The sequence below is a fragment of the Arachis stenosperma genome, chromosome 8, assembly GCF_014773155.1.
Source record: "Arachis stenosperma cultivar V10309 chromosome 8, arast.V10309.gnm1.PFL2, whole genome shotgun sequence".
NCBI lineage: Eukaryota > Viridiplantae > Streptophyta > Magnoliopsida > Fabales > Fabaceae > Arachis > Arachis stenosperma.
Genome location: NC_080384.1, coordinates 37336117 through 37363612, shown reverse-complemented (window position 1 = coordinate 37363612; position 27496 = coordinate 37336117). Strand labels below are relative to the sequence as shown.

General features: G+C 27.3%; 3 protein-coding genes across 3 annotated transcripts; all 3 read right to left on the bottom strand.

Annotated features, from left to right (window-relative positions):
• Nucleotides 1-382: 382 nt before the first annotated feature.
• Nucleotides 383-3957, bottom strand: LOC130944146 (probable terpene synthase 2). Its single transcript, XM_057872325.1, has 7 exons — nt 3759-3957; nt 3308-3590; nt 2837-3215; nt 2034-2252; nt 1589-1730; nt 1215-1463; nt 383-910 (listed from the first exon to the last, which is right to left on the bottom strand). The coding sequence occupies exons 1-7, from the start codon at nt 3873-3875 to the stop codon at nt 608-610; spliced, it is 1692 nt and encodes a 563-aa protein (XP_057728308.1). The 5' UTR covers nt 3876-3957; the 3' UTR covers nt 383-607.
• Nucleotides 3958-8802: 4845 nt separating this feature from the next.
• On the bottom strand, nt 8803-12189 carry LOC130944109 (chitin-inducible gibberellin-responsive protein 1-like). The gene is made up of 2 exons (XM_057872274.1): nt 11948-12189; nt 8803-11138 (listed from the first exon to the last, which is right to left on the bottom strand). Exon 2 carries the CDS (start codon nt 11101-11103, stop codon nt 9340-9342), a length of 1764 nt encoding a protein of 587 aa, XP_057728257.1. The 5' UTR covers nt 11104-11138; nt 11948-12189; the 3' UTR covers nt 8803-9339.
• Nucleotides 12190-21639: 9450 nt separating this feature from the next.
• On the bottom strand, nt 21640-22174 carry LOC130945924 (uncharacterized). Its single transcript, XM_057874613.1, has 2 exons — nt 21983-22174; nt 21640-21870 (listed from the first exon to the last, which is right to left on the bottom strand). The coding sequence occupies exons 1-2, from the start codon at nt 22172-22174 to the stop codon at nt 21640-21642; spliced, it is 423 nt and encodes a 140-aa protein (XP_057730596.1).
• Nucleotides 22175-27496: the final 5322 nt, after the last annotated feature.

The window sequence follows — 27496 nt, the reverse complement described above, 5'->3', positions numbered from 1 at the left end:
ACAGAATTAATAGTAAACTAGTACTTATATATATATAACTTAAATTTTAAAGAAAAATAGTTCATAAGAATAGAAGATAAATAATCAATTGAATTACTTAATTTATGGATATTTCACATTTGAAATGTTTATATCTAATAAAACGTGAAATGGAGTATTATAATAAGTTTTACATCTATTAAAATTAAAATATAACCTCTATAATAATTCTTATAAATATAAGCCAACATTTATTTCTTAAGGTTTTTTTTTTCTTTTCGATTAAGTTAGATGCACTCAATCCTATGACACGTATTTATTAAATATATTGATTATTGAACAAATAAAATATAAAAGATAAACATTGAAAACAAAAATCATAGTTAATGATATTTTTATTCATTATATTTGAAGTACAAGGGTAGGAACAATAATACAATAATACAATATCACAATATCTTTATTCAATACAAAATAACAGATAATTATTGTATAATTATTCATTATACAAGATTGATGACATTTTCCATAGATTGACCTAGCTAGATTTAGGGCAACAACTACTATATATAGTTTCACTCCTTATTCCAAACACATCTTCAGCATTTTATGTATGATTTATAAAAAACTAGTAAATAGCGATGGGATCTAAAAGTAGTTCAGAAACGCATTCTTTCATAAATTCTCCGTTTGTGAATCTATCTTGAAAGTTTGCATATGTAAACTCAGATATACGTCCCAAATTAACAATACACTCAAGCACTGCCTTTGGAATATGATTATTTGGATTGAGGCACACTTCATTTATATCCTTCCAAAAATCTTTGATTTCCTTTTGAATGAGTTTGTATGTCTCTTCTTGTGAAATTCCATATTGCTTCATGCAACATTCAACTGCTGAAGCAACATGATGATCTCTTTCCCGCTCAAACTATAAAAATAAATTAACCAAACCCAAAATTATAACTTGTAAAACAATTAATATCATAGAGATTATAATAATAAATATGGAGGAAAAAGGATATGATATATTATTATTAAAAATTTAATTTTTATACATTATCAATATAAAATAATTTTACATGTGTATTTAATTATATATCGCCATATTAATAAAAATAATTGTGTTTTTATTATTAATGATTATTTATAAGATCAGATATAATTAAATGACTATGTAAAACATTTTACGAGACATTAAAATTAAACTATATTATTAGTGAGAAATAACTAACCTTATGTGAAGCCAGATCATCCTTGAGTCTGCCAACAAGTGATACAGCTTTTATAATTGTTGTTGGATCACTAAAAATCCAATCAAAGACTTCTTTGGTTGCAAATTCACCAAGACCAACAAATGCTACTATGTGAAGTTGCAATGAAGAAGACATAGCTCCATTAACCTTGTACTCATCATATGTTGGAACATAATCCTCATTGCACCATTTTGCTTCCAACAAGTAAGCTTCAGCCAAATTCAGAAACTGCAAGTATATACAACAATTATAATGATGATTAATTAACTAAAGTGGAGGTTAATTATTGCAAACTAAAGCGTTCTTTTTTTTTTCCAATATGGATATAAAATAAGCACTAGTTTTAAACCTACCGCTTGTTTAACATGTTTCGACACTAGGGTTGATTTTTTCGCATCTACTACTGCTGATTCAATTTCATCCACCACTTCTAAAATTGCGTTAAATACCACTTTGAAACATGTTGGAAGAGATTTGATAGGATTAGCATTCCAACTGATGAAAATGAAAATGAAAATAACATAAGAAAGTTAGTGAGGAAGATAGAAGATATATTTATATATGAGAAATTTTTTTAGAGAAATGTTAAGGACCAGCAACTTTTATAATTTGTAATTATTAATGATGGTTTTAATGGTGTGAGATTGGTGTGAAATTTCGTCCAATGATTCACTTTTTTTTACTGGTTACATGCTGGTTAGAATTTAATAAAGTTGATGGTCTCTAAACTTTTCTTTTTTTAAGTCATGCTTTTTTATCAAGTTCAAGATAAGGTTTTTTTTTCTCTTCTAGCTTAACCTTTTGATTGCCTGTGTGAAGAGTTCAAGTTCTTGAAGTGTGCCATAAGCATCATAAGTATCATCAAGAAGACAAATACATGAAATCAATTTGCCCACAATCCTTCTATGAGTGCTACATTTAGGCTCGGAAGACATAGAAAATGGCCAAAGGTATGCCTCAACCACCCTTTCTCTAGCATAGGGAACCTTAGTTGCAAAATCTGATTCTTTCCACCACCTGCAATTGTAATAATAATAATAATGCAAAGTTAAGTCATAATGTTGGTTGATAGAAAATGGGTTCATGCTTATTTTTATTTTTAGTTATGATTATTTTGTCCAAATTTTCATTGATTATCTTTTTAACTTTTTTTGTCATTACATTACTCATACACCCATCAACCCACACTATGAGATTTTTAAACCATATTCTAGTCTTAGCTGAGTGTGTTTTTTTTTTTTGGTATAGACTTTCACCTTATATATTTCCATGGTATCTGTAAGATAAGTTGTCAAGTTGTTTTGATTTTTTATTTTTGGTCTTGGTCTAGTATTGTTATTACTTATTCCTTCTTTTTTTTTGGTATTAATTATTACTTATTCCTTTACATGTAGTTTTTGTCACCCCAAAAGCCCTATAGTGATAAAAAAAAGCCTACTACGGTATTGGACTTGGGCTTCGTATAATAATAATTTTGTCATTATTCTTTGTTTCCCGGTCGAAGAAAGCAATTGTAAGTAACCAAAAAAAAAAGAGAGAGAGATAAGAAACTTAAGTCACTTAAGCACTTGACTAAAAAAAAAAGTCACTTAAGGACGTACCTGGTGATATTTCCAAGTTCTTTTTGATGCATTTTCTGTAAAACATTAAAATCTAATTTTGCAAAACTTAGAAGGACTTTGTCATGAGAAGGATCCTCTTCATAGAAAGACATGTAACGTCTTGTCTTTATCCTTGGAACTCCCTTGTGAATTGGTAGCGTTAAGCTTTGATCAATTTGCTTAGCAAGATATGTGCTCAACTTATTATTGCTGATCATGGACTTGAGGTTAGTGTAAGCAAAATCATGTGCTTCATCTAGTGAATCTTCACCATGAGTGCTTAATTGTGTTGCCTCATACAAACTCCATAGTCCTTGAACATCTTCCACAATGGTTTCATTGAACTTTCCCTCCTCATTCTTGAATTTGTTGAATATGTCTATATAAATTAATCACAAACAATATTATATATCAACATAGGTGGGGTGTAGTATAAAAAGAAGCTATAGTAGATTATAAATATATATGTACCTGATGAAATGTGATATCCATTTTGTCTAAGCAATCTAAAGAGTAATCCAATAGAGTGTAGGTCACCTTCTCCTATGTCGAGTGCATTATTCATGGAAATTTTTTGGATTTGTTCTAATGCTTGATCAATTTCACGTTCAAAATGATAAGATATACCCAAACGTTGCATTGAGTCGATGATGTTTAATTTTTGTGAGATATTATTGCTAGAAGATAGAAAAATCTTCTTCACTTCCTCTTTACATGTTTCGAGTTGTTGCCTCATATTTTCATTCACGACATCCTGCAAATAGTTGGAAAATAATATTTTTTTAAAGCTCCAAATTTCATGTCAAAATAATGTATGAAACTTAATTTTATATTTCCCGAGTGTAAAAAATAAAAACCAAAAAATGTTAAACTCATATTTAATGATCATGAGATATCTAAGCTAAGTAACATATATATGTACCAATGGTGAATTATGATATTGAAGGAAAATATCCCCCCAAATGTTGGGACGAAAATTTGCACATGGTCGTGCAATGTAAGATGATGCATGTTGATCAGAATTAGCTGTAACAGTCATTATTATATTTTTAATGTAACTGGCTTTGAGATATATGGTAATGTGGAAGCTAGGGTCTTAATTAAGGATGTGTATATGAGAATGATATGATGAAGGATCTTCGTTAATTGGGTCTATTTATAAGTTATTTCTGATTCATGGAGTTGATTGCGTGGCCAAACCGGAAAGTTGTAAGATTGATATGGATCATCATTCAACGTGGAATTCCTTTTACGAGTTTTAATTTCTTTGCATGTGTTCAACATGAATAATGAAGACAGTGTTGACATTGTTACGTTCTGGATTTCGTACATGTATGTGAAGAAAAACAATTTCCAATTTACACGGAGGTTCAACATGACACAAATAAATTGTTTTCATTTCTAACGAAACAAAATTGATAGATTAGCTTTGAGAAATGCTATTTGTACATCAAAATCAGCTACTAATGTATTTGTGTATAAATACATGTGTGGTTTAATTTATTTTTAATATGTATTTATATTCCGGCATATATTTTATTATGTGGTTAATTTTAGTAGTTGATTTTGGTGTACACGTAGCATAATCTATTAGCTTTTAAGCATTAAGACATATTAATTTCTAGAATTTAATTTTAATACGTAGTTTTACATGTATATCCTGTTAAAATATAATTAGGATCAATTAAAATTATTTAGTATATCTGAATATTTAAAACATTATATATATTATATAATGGCATATTAGTAAAAATAATTATTTTTAATAAAAAAAATTTAAAAAATAACGGTCTTTTTTAATTTTATTAAAGATCAGTTTGTCCGAAATATATGTTGTCTGTCCATGTGTAACATGCAGAGCAATTTCTTGAAATTGATGGAGGAAGAGAATAGGCTTAGAGAGATGAGAAGAATGGAGAAATTTCCAAAAGTGCAAAGTGTTTTACTAATACCATTTAATTGAATTTGAATATTGAATCCACAAAACTTTGGGGGGAGACCGTAGATGACTACTGCTCATGTAGATTTCAAATTTAAGCGCACATTATTGTTGATCAATGTAAGAATATGAGTCGCATAGGGTTAGGGGAATGTTCAATGTTGGTGGATTATGTCATGTATGTATTTTCCTCCAATAATCTATGCTCCAAATCTCCAAATCATTCACGTTAACTGTTTTTCTTTCATTCTTTTTTTTGAAAACTAGTAGTAATAATATAAGAGTTTGATCTATCCTTCGATTAATCACAAGCATCTAAACACTGAAATGGTTATTGAAGGTGCAAAATTAGAAATTCACAAATTTAAATATTTAATCAAGATTGAATTGAATTGTAATATATTTTTATATAATAAATATATATTTTCTAAAAAAATATTTTTTAACCAAATTTTCAATAAAAGAATGGACTATTATTTAACCAATTTAGGTTTAATTATTCTATCGATCTCTATAATTTCATTGAATTTTCAATTATGTCTTTATACTTTTTTTCTTTTCAATTGAGTCCCTATATCATATTAGATTTTGTAATTAAATTCCTACCGTGACAAAAATATTGGGATTAACGGAATATTCTATTAAACAAAACGAATATGCTTAACACTTGACTGAATATTCTGTATAGTTAAATAAAATATTATGTTAGTTCTAATGTTTTTGTCAGATTAGAAATTTTCTTACAAAATTTGATATAATATGGGTACCTAATTTAAAAAAAAAAAGTTATAAAAACCTGATTAAAAATTTGATAAAATTATAAAGACTGATAAAATAATTAAACCATCAATTTACTAGTTTTTGACTAATTTTATCATTTTTGACCTTTTGATTGCCTTTTCCTTTGCTTAAGCTAGATTGGTTAAGTGACTTGAACCATCATTTTAGTCTAATTTTTAAAACTATTGTTAACTAAAAAACAATAATATTAGATATAAAATTATTTATAATTTTATAATTTTTATAATCAATCAATCTAGAATTTAATTTTTATCATTGTAAATAAAAAGTCAGAATAATAAAATACAAATATAAACTTTTTTTTATAGCAAATACTCAGCTCAATTTATGTTTATTTTTGTGAAAACCCATCGGCCCTTGCAGAAAAACAAAAAAACCCACTACTAATAAAACATATTATTATTTGAGTTTGTTAAGAGTTTGTTAAATTAATAACCATAACCACTTTGTGGCCGTGAGTAGTTAGGCTTATCAGGAAGCTAGGTAGAGTATGTATCTAATTTGTACACATACAATAATGACTTTTTTTTTTTAATTCTATTTTCTCTAATCTTCTCTTGCATAACTCTCAGAATTGAGTGCAACCCTTTTAGTTAGAAGACTGCTTAGCCATTTTCATTTTTTTAAAGCCGTGAGATATGAGAGAATTAATTTAAAAGTTCAAAAGTTTAAGTCTAATATAAGTTGAATTGGATATAATAAAATAATATATTTATATATTAAATATATTTTTTATAATTTATTATTTTAAATTGATTAATTACTAAAAAATTATACTAATTCAAATGATTAATTAATTCTTTCACTGTTTTCTTTTAATTTTTAATTGGTTCACGGTCAAATAATATTATTATTAAATTAGACCAGTCTAATTCTTAATTTCTCAAGTTGAATCCATCAATTTGATTTGATTTCCAGAATCATGATCGATATTATTTTTTTTCTTTTTTTTTAAATTTTTTTTATTGATATTGATATATGTGTATATATATATATATATATATATATATATATATATATAGGAGTAAGAGAGTACATCATAAATTATATTAGATATAATAGAATTCACAACAAAATAAGAAAATAGAAAAATTGTATGAAATAAAGTTTATTATTTTTTACATGTTGAAAATAATAACAAATGTAATTCGAGAATAATAATTATATTGTCTTCATAAATCATAATGTATGGATCTAGTAAAATTATTGATGATCTTATGCTTAAAAGTCAAAAAACTAATTTTCTTTAATTCATCTTAGTAAAAAAATTCCAAGTTTTGCTTACAATATAATGTTTTAAATTTTAGTCTTTCAACATTTTTAATATATTAAAAATTATTTCTATCAAATTTTTATGGAAAGACGAAAAGTAGAATATCGAATATAACTAAATCGTAATATATCTATCATGACCATAAAAGACATACAATGAGAATTGAAATAATATTCGAAAGCAGAACAATGTAGAGATCGAATAATAACAACAAATGCTAGAATATTTTTAAAAAATTCTCTCAGACCAAATAAATTGTAAACACAACCTTATCCAGATTTTATTTCCCAATAGATATCTATCTATTATCTATGTATGACCAAATGATGTCAGATTCATTTCCATAAAAAAAGACTGGCTAAGTGATATGCATATCTGATACAGTACCATCAAAATGAATGGCTCAATTATTTCATAGTGCTTTTGGCACCTGATGATGATGATCTGGATAAGGTTCCTGAGAACGGTTTTAGCCGTTTAGGTAATGATTGATTATTAAAACTTTACATTTGTCTCGAAAGATGTGATGTAGTTAACCCAAAAAGAGTGAAAAATAGTAAAGTACAGAATAATTTGAGGGATAATTAACATGGGTTAATTGAGTTATCAATTCATTTATTTGTAGTAATTTATTAGTTAATGATAAATTTTTAAATAAAGTATAGAGTTTAGATTTATAACAAATTAAAAATATTATGAAAAAAATTTAATAATTCGAAGAATAAGAGAGAAAAGACAAATACTCGATAAGAAAAAATCTTTTTAAAATACTATCCTCACCAAAAAAATTATTATTAAATTAATTATTATATATTTATGTATAAATATATATTATTTAATTTATTTTAAATATATATTTTATATTTTAATATATATTATATATCTATAACTGATTTAATAATTGATATTATAAATATATCTAACATGATGAAAAATCTTTAAAAAAATTATTAAATTAATAATGACCACTAAATTTTAATGACATAAAGTGTTTATTATGGATTGAAAGCTCATAACAACAACAATAATAACCATAATTCATGTCATTCTCTATTACATGAGTGGGATTGGTTTATCATTCTCTCTTGCTCCAAGAACAATATTCTTTTGCTTGTTCCTCTTCCTATTTTTAATTAAAACTCATAATTCATCTATAAAACAAAAAGTTATAATAAATTATTATATATAGTAGAACATTTACATCACGACAGTTCTATCATAGAAAGTTATAAAATAAATTACTACTTATTAAAAAGTAAATCAATTTAACAAAATTTATTTACATCAGTTTAAATAATTGTCAGGTACTTTATTTTTTTATGAATATAATTTAATGTATATTTTTTATAAAGAGATTTTTTACCATCATTTGACTGGTACAAATTTTAAATAATATTTAATAAATATATTTTATTAATTTATGTATATAAACTCTAAAAATATAATATAAATTATATTAATTTATGTATATAAATTTTGATAAACATAAGAATAAATTATATATTTTTTATGTACAAAACTTTTATAAAATATAGATACAAATTATTATTGACAAAATATTTATCCAAAATAATAATATTTATTAGTTATATAGCATTATTCTTTTTTATAAATGGAACTATTAAAGTGTTTAAATGTTCTATGATTGAAAACAATAGTTTACTTTTTAAACTACGTTTATAGAACAAAAGACATGATAAAGAAAATCCAAACAAAAGTACTAAATATAGAAAGAAAAAATATTCTTTTTTTTTTGGAGTATATCCACTAGAACATGATAATTTAGTCTCTGGGCCTCACCATATTATTGTCTCTTTTTACGATTTTGTTGAACCAATCATTAACTCATTTATATCCATTCATATCTCCATATTTTGTGATGCACAACCTTCTTGTTAGACCTTATTCAGCTTCACAAACCCTCTAGATATAGGGTTATGAATAAATGGCAAATTCAACAAAAAAAAATGCTATGTAGTTAAGTTACCATTTTCCAGATGCAAGTACCAACATCAACTTGAAGAATAAGTTAGACCCATGCTTCGAGTTGTTTCATGCCACAAATAAACTCGAACACTTAAGAAATCTGTAGGACAGGCAAATTCACACCTCTTACAACCGACACAGTCCTCCGTTCTTGGGGCAGAAGCTATTTGCTTAGCTTTACACCCGTCCCAAGGTATCATTTCTAATACATCGGTGGGACAGGCTCGGACATATTGAGTACATCCTATACATGTATCATAAATCTTTACTGAATGTGACATTGGATTTGGATCTAGACTGCCATAACCTAAAACATTCTATAAAAGAATGGTATAAATAAAGCATGACTAGTAACTGAGACTTTTATGGACAAAAATTTAATTTAAGAACCTAATAAGGATACATGGCATTGGAAATCTAAAACCTCAATCAACAACATATATAATTTTCCTAATACTACAGCAATTATTTCCTATATATATGTATATATATATAATCCTTTTATCAGTGCCATGCTGAAGCTGATATCAAATTTCTGTTCTTCCATGCCAACAACATGGCTCCGTCCTTCTCCACCAAGGAATAGTGTTCAGAATAGCACCTGAGAAGGCTTCTTATAACAGAATTCACATAGGAGCTCAAAGGACACTGCCGGAATCCAGCCATAGTCAACCTCGACTTCCACTTGCCGAAGAGTTCGTGGCGCTCGACCCTTTCCTTCCCTTCACAAGCCACAATGTTGACAATATCCCTGGCCAGACAATGCTGCTCCACATTAATCCTCTCCTTGCTGTTTCTTGGGAGTGTGACATCAATAGACTCGAAGATCGCCAAGTAGTAGTCCAAGGTCTCCATGAATCTGTTGAAAAATGGTGTTGTGTTTGTGTTTGATTCCTGCTCCACCAATGTTACCACCTTGGGCGAAAGCGACTTCACCAGTCTAAGGATTCCATCTCTTGGGTTATTCACATCAACACTCTCATCAGCGGTATGGTGAAGTTGCAAAGGAAAGTTCACAGCCAAAGCCTCTCCGGACCTGATATTTAGCATGTCTCTGGTCACATCCGGAGCATAAACCGGCACTCCATGAAACTCCACCGGGATGCGAAATTTCTCAGACATCATGGCCAGCCTTTTCCCAACTACCTCTAGTCCTTCGCCACGAGCATACCTGGAAACAGGGTCATCAATCCCTGTGATCCTCACATGGGGCGGTCCACGAGGTCTTGCGGCGAGAGCTTGGAGGAGAGTCATCCATTGAGTTCCTTGAGCAATCTGAAAGTCTATTATGTGTATGTGATCCTCATCTCGGCACGCTTCGGCTATGGCTCCATTGGCTGCCATGTAACCAAATTTCAGATAGGGACAGATTTCAAACAGCATTTGCATGTATGAAAGTAAGTCTTTGCCTTCCGGCTCTCTGCACTTAAGGGCGCGATAGATGCCGGTCCCTGATGCTTCCTTCCTAGCAACAAGCCCTTCTACCATGTAAGCACCGAGCCGTTGCAATGGCTCACCGGTTATAGATACAGCACCTTTAGCCTTTGATATCAATTGATCAAAATCATTCATGTTGCCATCAGCCATGGCCTCTGCACAAGCAACCAGCAATTGTTTCAAATTTCCCGAGGGGAAACCTGGGGGCGATGATGCTTCCACTATCGATTTCTGGCGCTTCATAACATGTTCAAACTCACTTGTTTGCCTGCTTCCAGTTACATATGATCCCTGGCTCTGAACAAATTGCGAGCCGTAGTGATCATGACTCCATGACCTGTTTCTTTGGCCAGATGTTGTTGGTCCACTGCTCTCAACCATGGAAGCATTCGATGTAGTGACTTCTTCTTCGTCCGGGGCCATCAGAGCAGATTCTAATTCCAGCAACACGTTTCGAATTTTCTGGTTACAATTTGCATTCTGCAGAAGAGAGCTCCTGGCAGAGTAGAGTTGAAAACTGCCCCTATTACTGTCTGCAGACGAGACTGATGTATGCAAGTAATGGTTGGTTTCGAAAGGCGAGTTGCACGAGGTGCTGACGCCGGATAGGATTTCTCCAGGGCTGTGCTGCTGGTCCTGGCTATCACTAAAGGCTGAAAGAGTATCAGAATCAAACTGAGTCGAAAAGGGCGAATTGGGCGAGTTTCCAGTGTCAAATTTCAAGGATCCAAGAAGCCTGTTGGGTTGTGACGACGGAATTGTGGGGAAGGATGGAATATAAGGTAGTCCTGCACTTGTCACACCAAAACTATATAGCTGTTGTGAATCCATACTATGATGATGGCATCACCAGTTACACCAAATTTCTGCAATTATAGAGAGGCACTTGTTAATATTTATGGAAGAATCAGGACACAAGCATAAGGAATAAAGAAACTAACCATAAACTGGAACATCCAAGCTGATCAAACCTTACACTTACCATAATAAGCTAACAATAACATGTGCAGGAAACTTTAAACTTGTGTATAAATTTTCAGAAACAAATAAGGAAACACAATCTTTAAGAGTGAGATGTGTTATTTATACACATCTTTTCCGCTTTCAGCAAAACAAGCACACTGTCCACAACTAGATAAAGTGGATAAAGATGAGACATATGTGACGGCATGATTCATGTGACCTCTTCCTAAATTTATGGGTAGAACAAAACATTTCACCCTTCAAAAAGAAAATACAAGGTAAAGATGTAATACTAATTGATCTCATGTGGATGAGAACAAAAAACAAAAGACCAAGCACACATTTCTAAAAGATTGTGACTGGCAAGAATAACACGGAAGCAAACAAATTCAACAGAAGAAAAGATTAACACAAAACAAGGGCAAAAAAGTCAAGATTCTCTCATTGAATCCCCAGTTCATTTGCTCAAAAGTTCAACAACGTGATGTAGCTGAATCACATAGTCAAAGTAATCATCTTTATTATTATTATTCCAATTAGTCAACAAATATACATATCTTTTTACCCCTGGAAATTTCTTACTTTTTCTGTTTTCCATAAAGAAACATAATACAACTCTTCTATACCAATAAAAGCAATTCACCATCACAATATTGATAGGAATAAGCAGTGAAAATGGATCAAAGTTGAAGAGGAGAGAAAAGTTTGTTACCTCAAGGAAGCTGCAAACGCACACAGCTCGAAGACTTTGAGAGCTAGACAGGGTTCCTTGGGAATCGTGTTGAATACGAAATTGGTTTTCCTTTTTCTGGGGGTTTTCTATTTTATGAACGTTTCCTTGTGTGGTGGTTTTGATGAGTTTCCTGAATGTGTGTTTTGGTGTGGATGGTTATATATAGGGAAGACGCAAGTGTGTTATGTTCTGTGTTTTGTGGTGCGGATATAAATAAAAGAAAAAGAAGCCGCAACAACTTGCAACAGTAACATAATAATGGTGACGGTAACGATGACGGAAGAAAAGGCGTGTGTTTTGTATTGGAAATTTGGAATATTGGGGGATACTGGAAACTTAACGGAGCCGACCACACACATTGGCTTCGGACTTTGAAAGAACATTCGTGGCATTTTCTACTCTTAACTGAAACGCGGAACTCATACTCGTATAGTCAGTCGTATTTAATTATTTATATATTTACGTGGTATTTGGATTAAAATTTACAAACAAATATTTATATCAAATTAATTTTTAAAATTTAATTTTAATAAAAAATAAGTTAATATTAATATAATATATCTTTAATTTTTATCTTTTATTATTATAAAGAATACGGGATAAATAATATAAATCAAATACCTTAATATTTTTTATATATATTTAAATAAATTAGTGAATAGGAATATAGGATATTAATAAATATAAATTCTGTTGTCATCTTTAATACTACAAAAATAGCTAATAAAAATATTTAGATTTATGATATATAATTCATTTAAAACAGAGAGAGTCGTTAGCTAAAATAGAACTAAATTGATTTTATCAGAAATACATAAAGAATAACTATGAAAATTAATTATCAATATAAACTAAGAGTTATAACTTAAATGGTATAATTTTTTATTCTTACTTAAAAATTACGGTTAAAGTCTTGCTCCTAATTTCAAAAAAATAATTATCAATTGATTTGATGATTTTTTTGCGTTTATATAATTTTATATATATATATTTTTTTAAGAAAACAATGAAGTTGCTCAACTACAACTCAAAATTAAAACTTAGATTTTGCCTTTTGTACATTGAAGGCATGAAATTTAAACATATATATGCTAAGGGATTCAAATTCTTATCAGTATCACCTAATTGTTGTGTGAGAGAATTACTTTACTTAAACATTGTAAAATAATTATTACAACTAATGTGATTTTTGTTTTTGGAAAAATATCAAAACAAAGCAAAAAGAACATGATACAAAAATTTATATAATTAAAACAATGACATCCTAATATAAAACATTTTAGAGATGTTGGGTTATAAACTGAGTTTTTTTGGGAATCACATTCTTTGAGAGTTGCGTTTTTTTAATACTAGCCCATATTTTCATAATTCAAATTCATTTATACTTTTAATACAAATTACTACCTGTTCTTTTTAAACAATTATTTTTAAAGAGTTTCGATTCATGATTTTAGTGGATCAAAAAGAGTAGCACATTATTAGACAAAGACATAAGAATAGTTTATCGTGTAGCTAAAAAATAAGTATGATATTCAATAATTTCAGGAGAGGAAGCATATTTTTCAGCATTTCAGAGAAAAAGAGTCTAATTAACCTATCTAATTTGTAACGAGTTGGAGATAGTTAGTGTATCGAATTTCGGCTTAAATTTTAAGCTTTATCCATGACAAAACAAAAAATTATTTTTCAGTGGGTCTATAACTTTCCTACATATTCAGCACACCAATATTACTGTTCTTTATCCTTTACAAGTTTGAATATCTAAATTCTAGTCACATTCTTGTTGCCACGTTGGAAGATTTTTTTAAGTAACATTTTTCAATATTTTAACCTTCAATTATGTTTGTCCAACCTAAATAACTGATAAATTACATTTGTGTCTCTTATATTATGATTAATTTTAAACGATCAGTGAATGATAATAAGAGAGAATTATCATAAAAGAATAAAAAATAAAAGGGTAGTGCTAGGGAGCTAATGGCCTAAATGTACAATGTGTACAATGGGTTAAATCTTTGGTCCATGAACATCACCTACACTATCCAGAATAATCATCCGAATACCAGGGATAATAAACATCTCATGTCATAAAATCACTCATCCTAAAAACTTAAATTGATTTTGGAGTCTACGAAAGATTGAACCCTTGACCTTTCGGATCTAGAACTCTAATACCATGTCATGAACCCACTCATCCTAAAAGTATAACCTGACATGATAATGTAACACTAATGATCATATCTCTAATACTTTCTAAACCTCCATTGTGCGTTTAGACCATTGGCTCCCTATACTTTTCCAAAATAAAATAAAATATTAAAAAAGATAAATTTTATTAAATATGTTAAATAAAAAAATTAATTACATCAATAAAAAAGAGAATATTTATGAAAAAATAATTTTAAGATTAATAAAAAGATCAAATTTAATTTAAATTAATAAAAAATTTAAGTTAAATCAAACTAATTTTAAATAAGAAGAAATTAATTATTAATTATTTATAAAAGTAATAAATCAGTTTTTAAATAATTAAAAAAATATTTTAAAATCAATTTTATATAAAAATAAATTTAAAAATCAATTTTATATAAAATAAATTTTAAGAGAATTGACAATTGATATTGTTGAAGTGTTTGACGGTGTAACTTACAATCTCATAGACTCATACAACGTTATATAATATTATCATTGAAGATTATTACTGTGTTTTTTAGTTCAAAGAGCGTATTATGAGAGTATTAACATATTACTGATACTAGATACTACTGTCTTTCCTACACAACATATCACTGATACTACTATATTTTTTAATTTAAGATATTTGAGAGTACTAACATAATATTAATCTGTCTTAAAGTCGCACAGATGTCCCTTTCATATCATATCACTCATATTACTGTATTTTTAGTTCAAGAAGCGTGAGAGTACCAATATAAAGCTAATTTATTCCTATAACCAAGAAACATCTAAGAGTATCAAGATGATAATAATCTATTCCCACGACATATCTTAGATTCTTTTTATTTTAGGTGGCAATATATGTCTCTCTTACAAATACTTTAGACTCTTATAATTTTATACGGTAATTCTTCACACGTGTCTCGAACAATTTTTTCTTCTATTATTTTCTATGATATATGAACATGTTAATTTATTATTTATATTTATTTTTATTTGATTAAATTATTTATAATTCTACTAATTTAAAATGAAATTTACATTTTTGTGAAATAAAAATTAATACAACAATAAAACAAACGAATAATTATTCTTACATTTATAATTTTTATTATTTTTATTAAAAATTAAATATTTACTTTCTAATTAAATATTTTGAAAATAGAATATTTTTTAAGTCTTTTAGATTTTGTCAGAAATCTTTTTTAAAAATATGACATAATTATTTGTTTCCTTTCAGTAAAAAGGTTAATAAAACAGTATCAGTATCAGGTTACTTCTAGTGAAGGAAGTTACCATAATCTTTAGCCTCTTGCCCTCTTCTCTCTCACCAGGACAAGTGTCAGGTTTCTTCCAATCCAGTGAAGTAAAGGAAGTTGTCATCATCTTTAGTCTTTTCTCTCTTACCAGGATAAGTGTCAGGTTTCTTCCAGTCAAAGAAATTATCATCGTCTTTACTCTTTAACCTTTCTCTCTCATCATGATAAGATTACGATGTAAATGTACGACAGATGTAAGTGGAAGTAATTTGGGATACGAGAATAAACTAGATGAGAATCACAATACTTGTCTATATTTTTTTAAATATTATTTAATATATATAAATAAAAAAATTAATACCTTAAGCTCTTTGTTCTTTTAAACTTAGCAAATACCAATCAACACTTATTGCAAATCATCTAAAAATATTATCAACTTTTGAATACAGTGTCATTAGACTATTACTAAATTATGTGAATCTAATTTTTTTTCTTTTATTTTTCTCCTTATTAATTTAGAATATATTTTATATTTTTTAATTAATTAAATAATAATTTTTAATCAAATTTTTTCATATTCAAATAATACAAATTTATTGAACGGACTTCAATAAAATAAGAAATGTTAAAATATCAATCTATGATTTTCGTATTTTTTTTATTTTAATCAATCTAAACTTAATGATAAACCATACTTAATAAGTTAACAACATGTATGTATGTACTCTTTTTATGTTAAGACAATTATTATTTTAATTTATTTAATATATATAAAAAAATTAACATTTATTTTGTGGTAACAGAATATAAACACTTTTGATCTTTTATTTAAAAATTAATTAAATAAATAAATGCATATAAATTATTATTGAATACTAATAAAGGATTCTTGAAAATAAATAAATGCATAAAAATTTTTGCTTCTCTCACAAACATCTTTTTTTTCTATTATTTTTTATGATTTGTGGACGTATTACTTTATTATTTATATTTATTTTCATTTGATTAAATTATTTGTAATTCTACTCATTTAACATGAAATTAATATTTTTATAAAATAAAATAATAAAATAAATAAAAAATTATTCTTACATTTATAATTTTTATTATTTTAATTTAAAAAATTAAATATTTATTTTTTAAATGTATAATAGATATAATAGATAATAAATTTGTGGGGTTTTTTTGTAGTAATGATAATTTCAATTTTTTTTATTCAACACATTTTATCTCTTTTATTATGAATTATTTTAAGCTATTAATAAACAGTAACAGGAGAAAATAATTAGAATAAAAGAAAAAATAAATATATATATATAGTAAAGATAGATTCTATTAAATGTATTGAATGAAAAAGTTAATTACATCAACAAAAAAAAGAATATTTATAAAAAAATATTATTGTGTTTTCTAGTTCAAGAAGGGTATCAGAGCCATACAAGTATACCCTCCCTCTCACACAACATATTACTGATACTATTGTATTTCAGTTAAGAAGCTTATAAAATTACTAACATAATACTAATTTATTCCAAAGCTATGCATATGTATCCCTCTCACAACATATCACTAATACTATTGTGATTTTTAGTTTAAGAAAAGTGAGAATACTAAAATAACACTAATCTATTTTGAGAATCAAGAAATGTCTAAAAATACCAAGATAATATTAATCTGTCCTGAAAGTCGCACAAGTGTCCCTCCCACAATATACCATGAATTCTTTTAACTTTAAATGGCAATATGTATATCTCTCATAACATACTTTAAATTCTTTTAATTTTATATAGCAACAGGTGTCTTCAGCAATTTTTTTCTATTATTTTTTATGATTTATGGACAGTGGACATATTAATTTATTATTTATATTTACTTTTTATTTGATTAAATTATTTATAATTTTACTAATTTAACATAAAATTTATATTTTTAAATAAAAAATTAATAAAATAAAAAATAAATAAGTAATTATTATTAAATTTATAATTTTTATTATTTTAATAAAAAAGAATTAAATATTTATTTTCTAACTTTATTGGAAATAGAATATTTTTTAAGTTTTTTTAGGTTTAGTCAGAAATTCTTTAAAAAAAATAAAAAATATTAATATTTTAATTAATTAATTTTTTATTATTTTTTTTTATATTACTCTATTTATTTGATTAAAATATTTAGCATTTTAACTAATCTCAATTAATAGCTTCTTTAGCAAATTGTAATCATATTCAAATAAAAAATTTGTGATCCTTCTTCTTGCAATTACAATTTTAATTTTTTTTGTAAATTATATTTGTGTCATTTTCATCAAGATTGATTTTAAGTGAATAGTTAATGGTAATAGTAAAGAATAATCAAAATAAATGAAAAAATAAAAAAAATAAAAAAACCAAAAAATAAAGAAAAAATGTTAAATAAAAAAGTTAATTTCATTTACGAAAAAGAGAATACGTATGAAAAAGTGATTTTAAAGTTAATAAAAAGACCAAACTTGATTTAAATTAATAAAAAATTATGTTAAATTAAACTAATTTTAAATGAAAACAAATTAGTTATTAACAGTTTATAAAAATAATAAATCAGTTTTCAGATAATTAAAAAAATAATTTTCTGTTTAAAAATCAATTTTTCATTTAAAAATTAGTTTATTTATTGAAAAATTAATTTCATATAAAAATAAACTTTAACTTATGAACTAACTTTTTGCACTTTAAACAAATAAATTTAGTCTTTTTGTCTATCTATTATAAAATTAGTTTAGGTTTATAATAAATTTATATTTAAATAATTAATTTTAAAATTTTAAATCGTCAAATCAATTTTGGTTTAATTAATCGAGTTACAAATTAATTTTTATCAATTTGATTAATTGTTTTTTAAAACTAGTTATAGGTTATAAACTATTTTAAATTTGGTTAAGATTTTTTAAATTTTTATATCAAAATAAATTATAATAAATAAATTTTATTTTAAAAATTATTTTTAAATAAAAATTATTAAAAAATATAAATTTAAATAATTTTTATATTATTTTATTATTTTATTTTAAATATATATAGAAATATTAATTTTGTATTTTTTTCAATAATTTTTTTATTATTATTTTTAGCATCCTCAATACCCTTATTTTTTAATATGTTTTAGACTATTTTTTATTAATTATAATTCTATTATTATTTATAATTAATTTTTATTTAATTTATGTTTTTATTAGAATCAGTAATTTATATTATAAAAAATATAACAATAAACTATAAAAAAAATTATAATTACAAATTTTACCATAAAAATAGATTATATTTTTTTCGTATTTTTAATATTTTTTATTATAATTTTATTATTATTTTATGGTTAATTTTTTATTTTTATCATTTTTTCTGATTTATAACACTTCAAGGTGAAAACAAAGGAGTAAATCCCCATAATAGTTCCTGAGATTCGGGTCGTTACCCAATGTGAGCCCTGAGATCCCAATTGCACCATTATAATCCTCCAGATACGGCTCCGGGCACCATAATAGTCCCTGGACAGTTTTCCGGTGATGAGTCATCACCGACGATCTGATGTGTCACGAAGTTGCCACGTTGGATTAAGCCAAAACGTTGGCGTTTTGGGTTGGCGCCCCAACTTGACAAAAACGTTGTCGTTTGGCCCAAAAAAAATATGAAACGCGCTTCATCAAAAACACACTATCTCCTCACTTGTCTTCTCCACTTCCACCCTCTGTCTTCTTCTTTTCTTCTTCTTCTTCCTCCCTTCTTCATGAATGCCATTACGTTAAGGTTCCTTTCGTGAGATTGAAATTCTTGCAATTAGAAGACATCAAAATCAAGTTTCATTCCATCATTTGTTTCCTCCTTCGTCAGAAACAAGAGGTTCTGCCATTTGTAAAGGTAATTTTTTTATTCTTTTTTTTTGCAATGCATGATGATTTTTGTATATACTTTTGTTGTTAGTGTGGTTGGAATTATGATTTTTTTTTGTTCTGTTACTATGGTTCTAGGGTTTGATTAGGTTGGGGTTTCATGGGATGATCAATTTGATAATGGTCATGCTCTGTTTGAAAATAATGCTCTTTTACTTTTTTAGGGTTCCTTTGGTGAGGTTGAAATTCTTGCAGTCAGAAGACATCAAAATCAAGTTTCACTCCATCATTTGTTTCCTCCTGCGTCAGAAACAAGAAGTTCTGCCGTTTGTAAAGGTAAAATTTTTTTTCTTTTTTTGCAATGCATGATGATTTTTGTACATGCTTGTGTTGTGAGTGTGGTTGGAATTTTGGTTTTTTTTTTCTGTTACTATGGTTCTATGGTTTGATTAGGTTGGGGTTTCATGAGAAGTTCTGTTTGATTATGGTCATGCTCTATTTGAAAATAATGTTCTGTTTTATAGTCATGAGTGTTCTGTTTGATAAAACTCTTATCTATTGATGTCTGATATCTGTTTGATAAAACTCTTATCAGTTCTTATGTATAATGATGAGAATTTTTAAAAGATCTATTTAACTTAAGCCATTTTAATTTTATTAGAAGATTGAAAATAAATAGCAACATATTACCAGAAAAGTATACTCTTTATTAAGTATGTAGAAGATGTGAAGGAACTTGAAACATACATATTCAAATAAAAATTTCATGTCTAGCTACGAGTCAATATTATATTTGTTACATACTTATTATGGGATTGCCAACTTGCTACCAGAGGACAAAATACAAACTGACTCTTAAGTTAGGCCTATCTATATATGGTTATGCACGTTTGTTTTCAATTTTGTTTTTTGTTTTTTAGATAAGTAAGAAAAATGAAAATAAGTGGAGACAATCTTATTTAGCTTTTCAAAACATGTTTCAATTTAAAATATGATTTATTGTCACAAAAATTGAAACAGACACATACAGAGTACAGCACATAAAACTGAACTTTGTTATTCAATTATTTAATTTATATATAATACATATTAAAATATAAAATATATAATAAATATATGTATGATAACACACATACAAACGTGTATATACACATACATACAAATATATTTGTATAGCTGATTTTTGTGTATTTTTTAAAAAAAATAAACCTCACAATTATGAATTTACGTTTAAAGGTTTAATTAAACAACAATATTATATTTATCTTGTACTAAATAAAGGGTGGTGGAGGATCTAAAAAGTCTAAAGCTGATCCCAAGCCTCAGAGTAACAATGGAGATAATGTTCATCTAAAGAGGCAGTTGGGCCCCTTTACTTGCAGTTTCTGTGGTGATAAGGGACATACAAAGAGAGATTGTAAGAAGAAGAGAGATTGTGATGCTGCTGCAGCTGCTACAGTTGCTGCTGCTGCTGCTGAGGCTAATAAGAAGAAGAAAAATGAAGGAGGTGCCCCTGCATCTGAGCAGCAACTTCAGCAGCCTCAAGATGATGGTAACCAACATGATGGAGAAGATAATCCTGTTGTGCAGTCTACTGAGATTGGCCAAGCCACTTCTGATGCACAACCTGTAGAAATAGATATATCTCAGCCAACTGCTTCTGATGTAGAAGATTCTCAAAAGGTAACTTCCTATTTACATTTCTTAATTTTTTGTGATTCAAGTGAATCATCATTTATGTGTAATGTAAATAATTTCTATCTAGGATCATGGAATAAAAAGGCCTTCAAAATTATCACCAAGGAGAAGATCCTCTCCACTAGCAACTTCTGTCCCAGTGAATCCCATGCAGGGTGCTAGTTCAGGAACTGCAACAAGACTTGTCAATTACATGAAGTTCATCCCAACTCCAGGATTTAAGGCTCCAAGAAAGAAGAATTGAAGACTTTAGCTTAATATGTATAGGGCTATCTGTTTTGATGTTAATACTTTTTGCTAGACAAAGACTACACAAGGAAAAAACAATCCTTTATGTTTTGCTGTAAAGTCCTCCCTTTTGAGGCAACTTTGTTTAACATGCTCATGTTAGATGGCTGTCCTTTGTGTTATGTGACTAACTATGTTAAGTTGAACCATTATCTTAATACAATTATCTTTTAAGTTTGAACCATTATCTTAATTCAGTGTTGGCTAGTTTTCAATCACTTATGCTGCCTTATTTAGCATAATACTGTTTTAATTAATTGAGTTATCCAAGTTTACATTCCATCAACAAACACTATTCAACAGTTTCTAATACCATAATCATGTTATTAATTTTTACATATTGTTCATTCAGTGAATACAGGGTACACACCACCAACTCTTTTAACTTAGGCTTTACAATACAGGATAACAATTAACACAATCAATACAGGCACAACTAATACCAACAATTGGTTAACCAATTTTTGATTCCGGACATCTTCTTCTAATCTCCCAAGCCTCCAATCAAAGTTCATCTTCACTTCATGATTATCTCCATAAGATTCTGGTTTCTCAACTGGTTCATCCTGTGCCGTATCTGCCCACACAAAAAGCCCACACCATCTCTTTCCACTTGTCTGTAATCAAGCAAACATGTAACATGCTCAAACTTCAGGGAAGAAGAACAAGAGAAGAACAGTCAGGTAGGAAGGAACAATCATAACAACACAAGTAATACTGATAACTCACATTATAATTGGGACAACCAAAAAATGGTTTATTTGGGTTTGAATCTGTCCCAGACCACCTGAGAACTGGCCGGCAGCCGCAACCGCACCATTCCGGCACCCCGGATCTTCTGCTCCTGCTTTGCGTTCTCGTCCAATGGCCACTGCACGGTGAACTAATAGAGCTTCCAACTCTAGTGCTTCCACCACCCATCATGGATATTCACTTCCAGCTCCAGGAACAACAGCAACAACAAGAATGGAAAAAGAACGATGAAGAAGAAGAAGAAATTAACTTACTGAACAGTTGGGAATTTAGGGTTAAATATAGGGGGAGGGACCACATTGGGTATAAATTGAAACTGTGCCAGCTCAACTAGCCGTTGGCACCATCCAGCGTGGCAAAATGAGGCCACGTCAGCGTCTTGTTGATGACTCATCACCGGAAAACTGTCCAGGGACTATTATGGTGCCCGGAGCCGTATCTGGAGGATTATAATGGTGCAATTGGGATCTCAGGGCTCACATTGGGTAACGACCCGAATCTCAGGGACTATTATGGGGATTTACTCGAAAACAAAGACTAAGTCTATAGAGTAAAAGATTCGGCCAAAGAATAACGATGGAGTTCACACCCGCTTCTATTGAGAAAGTTGACAATTGACATTGTTAATGTGTTTGACAATGACAATCACGTGACTCACTCATGATGTTGTATTATATTATCACTGAAGATATTATTGTATTTTTCAGTTGAAGAAGAACGTGCGAGTATCAGTAACAATATTATTATATTACTATATTTTTTAAAGAAATAAACGTGAGAGTACCAATGTAACACTAATCTATCTTTGGACCGCATACATGTCCCTCTCACTGTATGGAACTGTGTTTTTTAATTCAAGAAGCGTAAAGGTACCAATCTAATACTAATCTATCTAGAGAATCAAGAAGTGTATGAGAATTCTAAATATAACATTAATTTATATCAAAAACTAAAAAACAATCTATCTCAAAAATCGTACAAGTGTCCTTCCCACAATATACTTTTAAATTCTTTAAACCCTACCTAATAATCACCTATCTCTCCCACAGTATATTTTAAACTCTTTTAACCTTACATGACAACTGTTCACACGTATTTCCAACCATTTTTCTTTTATTATTTTTTATAATATGTGAATACATTAATTTGTTATTTATATTTATTTTCATTAGATTATATTATTCACAATTCTACTAATTCAATATGAAATTTTCATTTTATTAAATAAAAAATTAATAAAATAATAAAATAAATGAATAATTATTATTTAATTTATAATTTTTATTTAATTTATAAATAATTAAATATTCACTTTCTAGCTTTATCAATCTTTTCATTTAAAAAGAATTTGAAATATTGAGAATGGAATATTTTTGTAAATCTTTTTTAGATCTTGTCAAAAAATAAAATAAAAACAAATAAAAAATATAAATATTTTAATTGATTAACTTTTTAGCATTTTTTTAAAATGCTGATTATTTTTTTATATTACTCTACTCATGTGATTAAAATATTTAGTATTTTAACTAATTTTTATTAATATAAGAATTTAATTTTAATGTATTAATAATATAAAATATTTTATATAGTCATTTAATCATATTTATTTTTTTATATAATTATTTATGTGATTAATATTAAAAATAGTTATTTTTAAATATGATATTATATAATTACATAGATATACAAAATTATTTTATACTAATCATTTTATTAAAATTAAGTTAGGTTTAATTATTTTGTTGATATTTATAGTTTTACTAAATTTTTAATTAGGTCCATGTACTTTTTTTTCTTTTAGTTGGGTCCTTACACTACTTTTAATTTTATAATTACCTCATTTTCATGTTAAAAATATTAAAATTAACATAATATTTTTACCAAAATACATGCGGTCAAATATTTAATTATAAAATATCTTCAATTTGTGAAAAAATATTCAATTAACTCCAATATTTTTTACACTAAGAAAACGTAATTACAAAATTAAAACAGTGTAGGGACTAAATTAAAAAAAATATAGGGATCTAATTAAAAATTTGGTAAAATTATAGAGACTAACAGAGTAATTAAACCATTAAATTATTGATATAATATTTATTTATTTGTTAAGGTCATAAAAATTCTATGCTTTGTGGACTATGGGTAACTAAGTCAATTTTTAGAGCAATTTTAATGTTTTTTTTAATTAGGAATAAGATTCGAATAAATTATCTTTAAGTGAGTATAAAAATACTATGTGGTAATCTTATATAATTGTTTGAATCTTAAATTTTAATTTTATATGCTAAATATAAATATTATAAAAATAAAACAAAATTCACAAAAATGAATTAAGATATTAATTTTTGCTAATCATAAATAATAACAAAATAATTTTTATATAATAAATTAGGATAATACAAAATCCTACTCCTATTTATTTTGATATTATGACTATTTTTAAGTGCTGCTATGAAGATGAATAATCACTTTAGATTTAAAAAGATAAAAAATTTAAGTGAAGAAAAGTTAAACAATTAATATCCTTAGTGTGTTTGACGGTTTTATTCATGATATTATATTACATTATCACAGAAAATATTATTGTGCTTTTTAATTTAAGAAAAGTGTGAGAGTAGTAATATATACTATTATATTTTTTAATGAAAAAAAACATGTGAGAGTATCAAGATAATTCGAGTAAATTATTGTCTTTGAGATTGATGTAATGTATTAAAATTGTTCCTGAAATTCTAATTGCATCAATTACGTCTCTCGAATTGAAAAAATTGTACCATATTAGTCTATGACCCATTTTTCGTTAACGCTGATGTGGCTTGATGACATTGACTATTGGTGACACGTGTCACCTCATGATTTGGCCACATAAAATAGCATGATGATGTGTTGGTTAGCGACACGTAACATGCTGACGTGGATGGTTATGCCACGTGTCATAATGTTATTTTGTCACGTGATAGATTATGTCACGTGCTATAATATTATTTGTCCACGTGTCATCAACTATGTCATCATTATATATGCACCAAATTGGTCCCTTACTTTGCATCAAATGACTCATTTTTGTCCGTAAAATTGAATATCGTGCACCAAATTAGTCCATTCATCAGTTTATTCTCGTTTTTTAATAAATTCAAAATTTTTAATATCTTTAAATACACTCATTTTAATTTTATCTTTTCACAAGTTATTTAAATACAAGTGTTTTTATAAAATATTTTTAAAATGTTAGTTTTAATTATACAATTTTTTCTACAATATTTTATTAAAAGAATTATATGAGATATTGATATTAATTTAGTAAAGAATGTAAGTTAAGAGTATAATAATATTTTTTAATATTAATTTTTTAATATTTAACACCTTAATAAATATTTTAAGAATACTTGATAAGGCACTTGTTAACTAATATAAATTCATTATTCACATCCATTTTAAGAATGTTTGATTCTCTATATAATTGACTTCTCACTAAATTAATAAGACAGATTTATACTGTTGATTATAATAATTTATTTTATTTGTAACTTAATTAAGTAGCCTTTTCATATATTACAATATTAATTAATGTAAGCATTTATTGTAACCATGTTTTAAATAGTATTAAAACAGATACAAATAAATACAAGAGACAATAATAAAATTTTGGATTTAACTAACATGTACTCTAATGATACAAGTTAAAATTATTAATTAAGAAATTCATTATAAAAAATTGTATAATAAAAAATTAAAATTTGTGTATAAAAAATATTGAGAGTTTTAAATTTACAAAAAAATGAGAATAAACTGATGAAGAGACTAATTTGGTGTACGATATTTAATTTTAGGGACTAAAATGAGTCATTTTAGGTAAAGTGAGGGACCAATTTAGTGCACATATAATAATGACATAGTGGATGATACGCGCAGTGGCGGAACTTGAAATAAAATTTTGGGGGGCCACATAGAAGATAATTGTCAAAATGCTTTTGATATGGACTCCATTTAAGATAAGCTCGTCTAATCTCATTTCTCTGGTTTTGGTGATATTGCCAAATTTAAAGCCGTTTTTCAAGGTCTCGTTCCAAAAAATTAAGGTCAAACTTATCAGATGTAACTTTTTGAACTTTTAAAAGTTGTATCTCACTTTTTTCGCGATTCATTAAAGTAGAAAAACTATCTACATGTGTTGATATTGTAAAAATTATATATTCTCCTTCTTAAATATTAGTCTTCCTCTTAAAAAATGTATCAATTCTTTAATTTTTTATTATTATTTTATAATAAAATTTGAATATATATCCTGTAAAATATGTAAAGAAGAAGTTAGAAGAATAAATATTAAAATTTATAATATTTATTGGATTTTTTTTATCAATTTATACAAATACAATAATATTAATACTTATTGAATATTCAATTATTTTTTATTATATAAAAAATTAAATTAAATAAATAGTAAAATATAAAATAATATTAAATTAAATAAATAAAAATATCTAATTTTTTATATTTAAACTTAAAGGTAGAAAGCGTGTTGCTTATTAAATTTATTAGGTACTTTAAGTCATAGTAAAGTATTTAAACCAATTGAATTATTTTTTATCTTTTGAAAAAGTACTACTAATTTTTTTATAAAAAGTTTGGGGGCCGTGGCCCCCTTGTCTGAACTAAACTCCACCACTGGATACGCGGACAAATAACATTGTGACACGTGGTATAACAATCAACGTCAGCATGCCACATGTCGCTAACTAACACGTCATCATACCGTTACATGTGGTCAAACCATGAGATGACACGTGTCACCAAATATCCATATCATCAAGTCATGTCAGTGCGTCGTTAGCGAAAAACGGAACAATGATTAATATGGTGCAATTTTTCTAATCTCAAAGACGTAATTGGTGCAATTAGAATTTCAGAGACAATTTTAGTGCACGACGTCAATTTCACGTACCATTTTAGAGATTTACTCATATAATACTGTGTCTTAGAGTAGTGCACGTATCTCTCCCACACCATATAATTGATACTACTATATTTTTCAGTTCAAAAAGAAGAAGCATGTACCAACATAGCACGGGAGTAGATTTCTTAATTTTTTTTCAATTATTTGGTAAAGTGTTATCTCTCATCATTTAATATTTTCTCTCACATGTTTTCTCTTGATTTTATGAAGGATATTATTGTGTTTTTTAATTCAAAAAAAGTGTGAGAGTACCAATATATACTATTATATTTTTCAGTAAAAGAAGCATATGAGAGTATCATGATAATATTAATTTGTCTCAATGTGGCACACGTATTTCTCTCACACCATATCACTGATACTATTGTATTCTTCAGGTCAAGAAGCGTGAGTGCACCAATATAATACGAAAGTGAATTTTTTCAATTTTTTTTCAGTTATTTGGTAAATTATAATCTCTCACCATTCAATATATTTTCTCTTTTTTTTTTTGTCTCATTTAAAAAATATAAGGTGAGATATCACACTTTACC

Coding starts and splice junctions, on each gene's coding strand:
- LOC130944146 (XM_057872325.1), bottom strand. CDS start 3,875: ATGACTGTTACAGCTAATTCTGATCAACATGCATCATCTTACATTGCA. Junction 3,591..3,758: donor AATATCATAATTCACCATTG/GTACATATATAT, acceptor AACTATTTGCAG/GATGTCGTGAATGAAAATAT. Junction 2,253..2,836: donor GAACTTGGAAATATCACCAG/GTACGTCCTTAA, acceptor TTACAATTGCAG/GTGGTGGAAAGAATCAGATT.
- LOC130944109 (XM_057872274.1), bottom strand. CDS start 11,103: ATGGATTCACAACAGCTATATAGTTTTGGTGTGACAAGTGCAGGACTA.
- LOC130945924 (XM_057874613.1), bottom strand. CDS start 22,174: ATGGGTGGTGGAAGCACTAGAGTTGGAAGCTCTATTAGTTCACCGTGC. Junction 21,871..21,982: donor TTGGTTGTCCCAATTATAAT/GTGAGTTATCAG, acceptor GCTTGATTACAG/ACAAGTGGAAAGAGATGGTG.